The sequence below is a fragment of the Acanthisitta chloris genome, unplaced genomic scaffold, assembly GCF_000695815.1.
Source record: "Acanthisitta chloris isolate BGI_N310 unplaced genomic scaffold, ASM69581v1 scaffold8849, whole genome shotgun sequence".
Lineage (NCBI taxonomy): Eukaryota > Metazoa > Chordata > Aves > Passeriformes > Acanthisittidae > Acanthisitta > Acanthisitta chloris.
The window spans coordinates 36,038-45,959 of NW_008690813.1; the positions used below are offsets into that span (position 1 = coordinate 36,038).

The following is a 9,922-nucleotide window of genomic DNA, read 5'->3' on the forward strand; positions in this document are numbered from 1 at the left end:
ATCCATTCCCACGGGTGCTCCAGCACCATGAATCTCCTTCTCCTGGGCACTTTCCCTCTCTCCTTGTGCAGGATGTTTGAGCTGAGCTGCACTTTGCCCCTGGAGAAGGACCTGAAGGTCACCCTCTATGACTATGACCTCCTGTCAAAGGATGAGAAGATTGGGGAGACCATCATAGACCTGGAGAATCGGTTCCTGTCCAAGTATGGGGCCCGTTGTGGCCTCCCCCAAACCTATTGTGTGTAGGTACCTCAGCCGCTTTGGGGTGTCTGTGGGTGCTTGGGCTGAGGTGACCATGGGGACCAGAAGATGTCTCAGCCCAGGGGGTTGCTGTCCCAGGTGGACCTACCCAGTGCTCTACTTCCCCAAGTCTTGACTCTCCTCCAGAACCATGAGATGCTTCAAATAACCTAAATGTCTCTGGGCACATCCTGTAACATCCCTGATGTCCTCTGGTCACACTGTGGTGAGGACATTGGCCATGCACTGTTGCCCAGAGCAGCTGTGGCTGCTCCACCCCTGGAAGTGTTCCAGGCCATGTTGGATGGGGCTTGGAGCCACCTGGGCTGGTGGGAGGTGTCCCTGGGTGGATCTGGATGGGATTTAAGTTCCTTCCCAATCCAAACCACTTCATGATTCTGGAGCTCCTCTGCCATGGAGCCAGGCTGGGAGAGCTGGGAATGTCCAGCCTGGAGAAGAGAAGGCTTCAGGGAGACCTTAGAGCCCCTTCCAGTGCCTAAAGAGGCTCCAGGAGAGCTGTAGAGGGACTTGGGACAAGGAATGGAGTGATGGGACAAGGGGGAATGGCTTTCCACTGCTAGAGGGTGGAGTTAGATGGGAATTTGGGAGGGAATTCCTGGCTGTGAGGGTGGTGAGGCACTGGCACAGGTTGCACAGAGCAGCTGTGTCTGCTCCATCCCTGGAAGTGTTCCTGGCCAGGTTGGATAGGGCTTGGAGCTGGTGGGAGGTGTCCCTGCCCATGGTGGGTGGCACTGGATGATCTTTCATGTCCTTCCCAACTCAAACCATCCTGTGATTCTGTTTGGTTTCAGCTCTGGCCCCAACCAGTGGAGAGACCAACTCCGACCTTCCCAGCTGCTCCACCTCTTCTCCCTGCAGCACAACTACAAGGCTCCCACCTACATGTCTGACCGAATCATCTTCAGGGATCAGGAGTACATCCTCTCTGAGCTGGGTAAGGTGTTAGAGCCACTTTGGGGTGAGACAGTTTCCTTCATGCAGAGCAAGGGATGAAGCTGGTGGCCATCAAGGCACCGTGAAAGGGTTACTGTGTAGAACAGGACTAAATGATGGGCACATCCACATCACCTCAGGTTGGCTGTGCCCCAAACCCTCAGATTGATCCTAGACCTGCATCTCAGGATGGTGTGTCCTGACCAGGAGCTGCAGTTTGGAATCCCAGACTGCTTTGGGTTGGAAAGGACCTTAAAGGTCATCTTGTTCAACCCCCTGCCATGGGCAGGGACACCTTCCGCTATACCAGGTTGCTCCAAGCCCCATTCAACCTGTCCTGAAACACTTCCAGAGATGGGGCAGCCACAGCTGCTCTGGGCAGCCTGTGCCAGTGTCTCACCACCATCACAGCCAGGAGGAGGGTATCTTCCCAAAATCTAATCCAAACTTTCATTAAGGCTACCACATCTAGGAGGGCTTGGCTGTCAGAAGCACAACACAAGGGACTGATGGACTGATCCCTCTCCCACTCTTGGATAATCAAGGCCCAAATTCCTGGTTCTACCCTGAGCAGGAGGAGGAGGAGGGAAGCAACAACTCCTTTGTCAGAGGCACAAAACAAGGCACAACCCAAGCCTGATCCTTTTCCCTAAGGGAGCATGGAGGCACAAATTCCTGGTTCTCCCCCAAAGAGGAGGAGGAAGAAGAGGAGGAGGAGAAGAAAGAGAAGGGAAGCAGTGACTCCTTTGTTAGAGGCACAACCCAGGAGTGATCCTTCTCCCCCATCTTGGGAATCAAGGCCCAAATTCCTGGTTCTCCCCTGAGCAGGAGAACAATAAGGATCAGGTCCCCTTGTGCCTGTCACCTCCCTCTGCTTTAACCGCAATGACTTCAAGCAGTAGAACAAGGTCTGAAGCTTGACCTGGAGGAGCTCTAGGAAGCAGCTGTGATCCCCACATGGAGTTGGAGCCAATCTGGGGGATAAGTAGAAGCTATTAAACCCCAGAGCAGGACTTTTACAAGCCTCTCCCCAGCTGATTATCCCACAAACTCCACAGTTTGAGAATTAGTTGGGATGTAGCCCAGATGGCTGATGTCAACCATTTTGAGGTGTTGCCAAGCAAGGAGTTGGGATAGATCACCTGGATTTTGCAGGGATGGGACAGGGCTTTGTTTCCAAGATCCTGGAAGGCAACAGGGGTGAGGACCTCCTCCAGCTCCACAATGGCATCTGGAATCATTTAAGGTTGGACTCATGGAGACTTTTAGGCTGGAAAAGACCTTTAAGATCACGGAATCATGGAATCATTGAGATTGGAGAAGATCTCCAAGATCAAGTCCAGCCTTTGACCCATTACCTTGTCAACTACAGCCGAACACTGAGTGCTGTGTCCAAGTTGTTCCTTGAACACCTCCAGGGATGGTGATTCCATCACCTCGCTGGGCAGCTCCTTCCAGTGACAGCTCATTGTGTCCAACCCTCATCACAGAATGGGGTGGGAAGGCAGGAGCAGGCTCAGCCAAGGCCAGGTTGGGCATCCAACATGGATGGATGGATGGATGGATGGATGGATGGATGAAAGCAGAAATGTCAATTATTGAGGTGTTTTGGCAAGATTAGGATCTGGTGTGGATGGGTGAGGAGGTGGAGATGACTTCAGGTCATTATTTATTGTGGCTGTTGTGTGTTGCCCTCTTTCCATGAAGGATCTCAGATATCCTGGTATGAGCAGGGAGGACAGAGTAGGGACCAGGACCAACCATCAGGCTGTGCTGCTGGTGTCTCCATGGTCATCCTCCTGCCCTCCTTTCTGTCTTTTACCTCAAACCCAGCAGAGAAATAGGGCTCTGTCCAGTAGATCCTGGATGGATTTAAACCATGGGATAAACCTCTAGGGGTGGGAATGGCAGCAGGGACACAGCATGGGCTGGGGACCTTCACCCCAATTTATATCATCTTAGTGGGCCTGAATCCTTGAGAAAGGTCAAACCTTGGATTCTCCTTTCAGTTTGGTCCTGGCACTGTTCCACTTCCTGTGGTTTGGGGGGTTGCATGACCCCAACCTCTCTCAGAGCCTTGACAGAACCCAAACCTCAATGTCTATGATCCCAGCCTCTCCCAGAGCCTTGATACCACCCAAACCTCAATGCCCATGATCCCAGCCTCTCCCAGAGCCTTCCCAGCAGCCATTCTAACCCCTTCCCTATGACTAACTGTGTTCTTTGCCCCATGGCAGAGGATGGCAAAGCCCCAAACCCCCACTTGGGGCCAGTGGAGGAGCGACTTGCCCTGTGTGTCCTGAGGAAACAGGGGCTGGTGCCGGAGCATGTGGAGACCAGACGCCTCTACAGCCCTCTCCAGCCAGAGATCGAGCAGGTGGGTGGTGTCACATGGCCAGGACAAACCCAGGAGCATCATCTCCTTTGGATCCAGAGCTATCCATGGGGCTGTGGGGTCATGCTGGGATGTCTTCTCCCGGAGATGAGACATTCAGTGTGTGGGATGGAGCTATCAAACATAGACTGGAACTCAAATCCATCCATGGTTGTCTTGCTCAAGGTCCTTAGGGGTATCAATTCCATCCTCCTGGATTCATTTCCATCAGCTTTTCCTCACATTTATCCATTTAATTTAGTTTCATTCCATTTTATGTTACATTTTGGTGGAAAAAAACATTTCAGATCTAGAAGTCATAGTGCAGAACTCTCACAGAGCTCTGGAAGTGTCCCAGGTCAGGCTGCTTGAGGCTTGGAGCAAGCTGGGCTGGTAGAAGGCATCCCTGTCCATGCCTCATCCCTGGGAGCATTCAAGGCTATGGAGATGCTCCAAGGGCTGCAGAACCTCTGCCATGGAGCCAAGCCAGGAGGGCTGGGAATGTCCAAGCTGGACAAGGAGAGGCTCCAGGGGAGACCTTAGAGCCCCTTCCAGTGCCTAAAGGGGCTCCAGGAGAGCTGTAGAGGGACCTGGGACAAGGCATGGAGGGACTGGACAAGGAGGGAATGGTTTCACCCTGGAAAGGGGGAGGTTAGGGTGGGATACTGGGAAGGAATTCCTGGCTGTGAGGGTGTTGAGGGTCTGGGATGGAATTCCCAGAGCAGCTGTGGCTGCTCCATCCCTGGGAGAGTTCCAGGCCAGGTTGGATGGGGGGTGGGGCCACCTGGGCTGGTGAGAGATGTCCCTGCCCATGGCAGGGTGTGGGACTGGATGATCTCTAAGGTCCCTTCCTGCCCAAACATTCCATGATTCGATGATTCTCAGAGGGCTGGAACAAAATAGTCTGTTAAGTCCTTTCCAACCCAACCCATCCCATGTCTTTAGGAGTGTCCATGGAGGTGCTGCTGTGTCCAGGGGCTGAACCTGGGTGGCTCAGTGCATGTGGCATTCAGGACAGTCCCCAAAATGTTGGCTCTGAGACAACTGAAAAACACCCCCTGAGGGCTCAGTTGCCTTCCTGCTGCTCTCCCTGGAAGGGCTGGTGAAGAAGTAGTTTCTCCTCTCCTCATCCCATCCTCCACTTCCATGGTCAGAAACCCATCAGCCAGCTCTCCAGCTAGTGAGAACTGGTGACACCATGGGCTGCTTTGCGTCTCCAACACCTTCCATGGACCCAGACCTCAGTCTGTCTCCATGGAAAGGTATTCAGCCATGATGAAGAAACCCTGAGTGAACCTTCAGCTTATCCACACCAACCACCTGTAGCCCAGAACCATGGAATCATTGAGGTTGGAAAAGACCTCTGAGGTCATCAAGTCCAAGCTGTGACCCATCACCACCTTGTCAACTAGACCAGAGTACTGAGTGCCATGTGCAGTTGGTCCTTGAACATCTCCAGGGATGGTGACTCCCCCACCTCTCTGGGCAGGCCCTTCCAATGCCTGACAGCCCTTTCCATGCCATGAAGAATCCTGGTGTCCAACCTGAACTTCCCTTGGAGCACCTTGAGGCTATACCCTCCTGTCCCTTATTCCCAGAGAGCAGAGCCCAACCCACCCTGGCCCTTAACAGCTTCATTCCCTCCTCTGGACACACTCCAACCCTTCACTGTCTTGTCATGAGGGGAACCAAAGAACTCTTCTAGCCCCATCATGAGCCACCAAAATGTTCTTCAAGGCCCAGCACAGGACTTGGTAGCCACCTCACTGAGAAGCTGCAGGTGACCCAGTTTGGAGGCTCCTGAGGCTTCATGGCTCTTTCTTTCCAACCAGGGAAAGCTACAGATGTGGGTGGATTTGTTCCCCAAATCCCTGGGACAGCCTGGGCCTCCTTTCAACATCTCTCCACGCAAAGCAAAGAGGTAACTCCTCATTCCTTACTCATGGTTGTGGTGACTCCATCACCTTCTCTTCATGAGTTGGGAGGGCTTGCAGGTCTCAGATGGGGAAGGATCCACCTGCCTGGCTGAGGAACACCTCAGGAGAAGATGCCTCATGTCTGAACATCTCCAGAGAAACACCTTGAGTGGACATCCAGGCTGTCCAGTTGGGCTTGGGACCAAGTTTCCACCTTCTCCATGTTGCTTTTTTTGGGGTTCTCCAGATTCTACTTGCGCTGCATCATCTGGAACACAAAGGATGTCATCCTTGATGACCTCAGCATCACTGGGGAGAAGATGAGTGACATCTACGTCAAAGGGTGAGTCACCTCATTCCTGTGTCACTCAGGTGCCATGGCCAGAGGTGCAGGAGCAGCAGTGAAGGAGTTTAGATGGTCAGGGAAGAACTGTTTGGAGGTCAACAAGGGCAAAGACAGGGACTAGATGATCTTTAAAGGTCCATCCCGACCCAAGCCATTCCATGGTTCCATGATTCTGTGCTTCTCAGGCTGCTGCCACCAGCACTGGTTCATCTCCCAGCACTGATGGGACTTACATTCCCTCTGAGGTCTCGTCTGAAGTCCAACCGGAGACCAGCCACAGGGATGAGGGACACTTTATCCCCTGCAACTTTGAGTGAACTCCCAAATCCATGATTTCCAGTTTTACATGTGCTGTGTCTGCCCTTTTCAGCTGGCTGGTGGGGCATGAGGAGAACAAGCAGAAGACAGATGTGCACTACAGGTCCATGGGGGGAGAGGGAAACTTCAACTGGAGGTTCATCTTCCCCTTCGACTACCTCCCAGCTGAGCAGATGTGTTATGTGGCCAAGAAGGTGAGTGACCCTGGGAGGAGGTTTCTACCTTCCTGAAGGAATTCTGGAGTGGAATTGGGATCTAAGACCTCCCCAAATGGAGCTGTGCCATCTCAGCCTTTCCATGGTGTTGTTCGAACCACAAAGTTGGGAGAAACCTGTTTAAAATCCAAACTTTGAAGACGTTTTTGGGGTTGGACTTTGAAGTGGGTTTGGATAAAGGGTTTGGAGAGGTTGATCCCATCAGGAAAGACTCCTCTGGGCTGGAGCAGGATGGATGTTGGTGCAGTGGTGTCTAAGTGCTCTCCATGTGTGATGGGACTTCTGTATTTCCCACTTAACCACAGGATTACTCCAAAGATGGCTATGGCATTCCCATGGGGATGGGTTGGAGAGCACCTCTGGTCTGCAGCGTGGTGTGGCACTGGTCAAGGACTTTACAGAGAGACTAAAGAGGGGGAAAGGAAGGAGCTTCCTCCACTTCCTTGAAGGGATAATCAGAACGTGGCTTGGGATGTGCCATTGATGAGAAGCAAAGTTTTGGGCTGGGCTTTAGGGTAAAGGTTGGTCCCACAAGTAAGGTGTGTCCTGGGATGGGGAGTTAGAAATGGATTTTGGACTCCTCATTCCTTCCCCTCCCCTTGATCCTCGTGTTCCTTGGATCAGTTAGGTTCATTGCTGCTGCTGTAAAAAGCTCCCAGAGATGACTTCAACCACCTCCTGGAAAGTGGAATTTCCATCAAAACCTCTCCCATGGCCAATTGGGAGCTGCTAAAAGCCACCTGTGCCCCTGTCTGGACCTTGAAGAGAGGGAAACAGCTTTCCATCTGCTCTCCTGGGTTTGCTCCGTGCTGGAGATCCTGTTAGTGTGGCAGGATGGGGCAGGAATCATGGAGTGGTTTGGGTGGGAAGGAACTTAAAGATCATCTAGTCCCACTCAGGGACACCTCCCACCAGCCCAGGTGGCTCCAAGCCCCATCCAACCTGGCCTGGAACACTTCCATGGGTGGAGCTGCTCTGGGCAACCTGTGCCAGTGCCTCACCACCCTCACAGCCAGGAATTCCTTCCCAATATCCCACCTCACCCTGCCCTCTGTCAGTGGGAAGCCATTCCCTGTGTCCTGTCACTCCATGCCTTGTCCCAAGTCCCTCTTCAGCTCTCTTGGAGCCCCTTTAGGCACTGGAAGGGGCTCAGAGTTCTTTCTGGAGCCTTCTCTTCTCCAGGCTGGACATTCCCAGCTCTCCCAACCTGGCTCCATGGCAGAGGGACTCCAGAATCATGGTATGGTTTTAGTTGGAAAGGACTTCAAAACTCCAGCCAGACCCACCCAGGGACACCTCCCTCTAGACCAAGCCCCATTCAACTTGGCCTAGAACACTTCCAGTGATGGAGCATTCCCATAAACATGGGAAAGATCTCTGAACTTGGCAGCTCAGGGTGATATTAGCAGCAGATTTCCTGGGATACCACATCCAACTCCAGCATTCCCCTGTGCTGAGAAGGAAAACCTTGGGGAGAGGTAGAAAAGTGGCTTGAGATCCAAGGAATCCACCACAGTGTGAGCTGCCAGGAAAGCTCCAGGCTCTTCCTTCCCATATCCACATCCATGGTTAGCAAACAAATTCCAGAGCCACAGGATTCAAGGGGGTGGGACAAGTGTTTGGGAGTCTCAGGGTGACCAACTAGAGCCAAACTGGTGGTGGCAGCAGATCAGAGCCTTGGTGGAGCCACACTTGGGCAGGACAGGGAAGAAGGATAAGGATGAATGGGAATTCCCTGCCCTAGGTACTGATTTAAGTGTAAATCCCAGATTTTTCCCTGAATTCAGAGAAAGGAATGGGTTGGCTTCAGTGGGAATCAACACCACCTCACCTTGGAGTGCCACCCTGGTGGAAATCCTGGGAATGTGATGCTGTCACTCCAAGAATTCCTATTTCCAAGCTTGTGGCAGATACTTGCTAACATACTGACACTAAATTGATACCAACTCAATTCAGAGGAATTTAGGGATTCCAATGAACATCCTCATCCAAGAAGTGGCCAGAGGTCTGATCCTATGGCTCTGCAGAACCAGAGGACACACCAAGAGCAGAAGGTTACAGGATTCCATGGGATCAGACTTAACAAGGGTCTTCCCACTTCCACCAACAAACCTTTCATTCCCCCTTGGATTCTTTCCCTGTGTGATTTTAGGAGCATTTCTGGAGCTTGGACAAGACAGAGAACAAGATTCCACCACAGCTCATCTTCCAGATCTGGGACAATGACAAGTTCTCCTTTGATGACTATTTGGGTAAGTTGGTGATGGATTTGGGCTCCATCCCTGTTGAGCCAGGCAGGAAGAGAAACATCACTGTCACAGGCTGTCCAGGGAAGCTGTGGCTGCTCCATCCCTGGAAGTGTTCCAGGCCAGGTTGGATGGGGCTTGGAGCCACCTGGGCTGGTGGGAGGTGGCAGAGTGTGGAATGAGATGATCTGGATGGTCCAAACCCCCTGAGATCAGGAGGTGCCACAGTGCCTATTTCCTCAGGGGAAGAGTCCATGCTTTAAGAACCTATAGCACCAAAATGTCCTACCTGTAACATTTCTCCTTGCAGGCTCAATTCAGATGGATCTCAACAAGATGCCCAAACCTGCCAAGACAGCTGAGAAATGCTCCTTGGAGCTTCTAGATAATGCTTTGTCCTCCAGTCGCTTCGTGTCCCTCTTTGAGCAGAAGACAGTCAAGGGCTGGTGGCCATGTGTGGCTGAGCAGGAGCAGAAGAAGATTCTGGCGGTAAGGTGGTCCCTCCACGGGTCCTCTTGGATCTTCTAATCCAGGAGAGGAACTGTCCTGTGAGGAGCTGCCTCAAATGGGAGTGGTTGGAGGTCACACCAGGGTTTGGCCACTCTGGAATCTTCCTGGAGAAGAACTTATTGGCTGTTTAGGACTTTCAGATGAGAATCTTGCATAAATTGACTGAGAATAGAGGGGGAAATGGTCTTTTAGAACTGTTGCTCATCCCCGGGAACATTCGTGGCAATGGAAATGCTCCAAGGACTGGAGCAGCTCTGGCATGGAGCAGGACTGGGAGAGCTGGGAATGTCCAGCCTGGAGGAGAAGAGGCTCCAGGGAGATCTTTCAGCCCCTTCCAGTGCCTAAAGGGGCTTTAAGAGAGCTGGAGAGGGACCTGGGACAAGGGATGGAGGGACAGGACAAGGGGGAATGGCTTCACCCTGGAAAGGGGGAGATTTGAGTGGGATATTGGGAAGGAATTCCTGGCTGTGAGGGTGGTGAGGCACTGGCACAGGTTGTTCAGAGCAGCTGTGGTTGCCCCAGACCTGGAAGTGTTCTAGGTCAGGTTGGATGGGGTTTGGAGCCACCTGGGCTGGTGGGAGCTGTCCCTGGGTGGAACTGTGTGGGCTTTAAAATCCTTTCAACTCAAACCATTCCAGGATTCCCTGAAAGCTTTGAGGAAGAAGGTCCTGGGCCAAGGACATGCAGGATGCCACAGTCAGGGCAATTAGTCCTGTTTGGAGCTGTATTTTCAGGATCCACTTCATGCCTTCCTCATTGTCCTTCTTATTCCTTTTTGGGCTTGGCTCACACCAGATGTTCTT

At 52.4% G+C, this 9,922-nt stretch overlaps 1 protein-coding gene across 1 annotated transcript in view; it reads left to right on the top strand.

Moving 5' to 3' along the window:
• DYSF (dysferlin) overlaps positions 1-9,922 on the top strand; it is a gene marked incomplete at its 5' end in the record, with an annotated part of 48,084 nt that overhangs the window by 35,230 nt on the left and 2,932 nt on the right. Inside the window, 8 exons of the mRNA XM_009081971.1 lie at positions 72-242; positions 1,053-1,195; positions 3,432-3,571; positions 5,401-5,489; positions 5,732-5,827; positions 6,201-6,342; positions 8,516-8,615; positions 8,920-9,098. Of these exons, the coding sequence (XP_009080219.1) occupies positions 72-242; positions 1,053-1,195; positions 3,432-3,571; positions 5,401-5,489; positions 5,732-5,827; positions 6,201-6,342; positions 8,516-8,615; positions 8,920-9,098 (1,060 nt within the window). The remainder of the gene's footprint in view (positions 1-71; positions 243-1,052; positions 1,196-3,431; positions 3,572-5,400; positions 5,490-5,731; positions 5,828-6,200; positions 6,343-8,515; positions 8,616-8,919; positions 9,099-9,922) is intronic.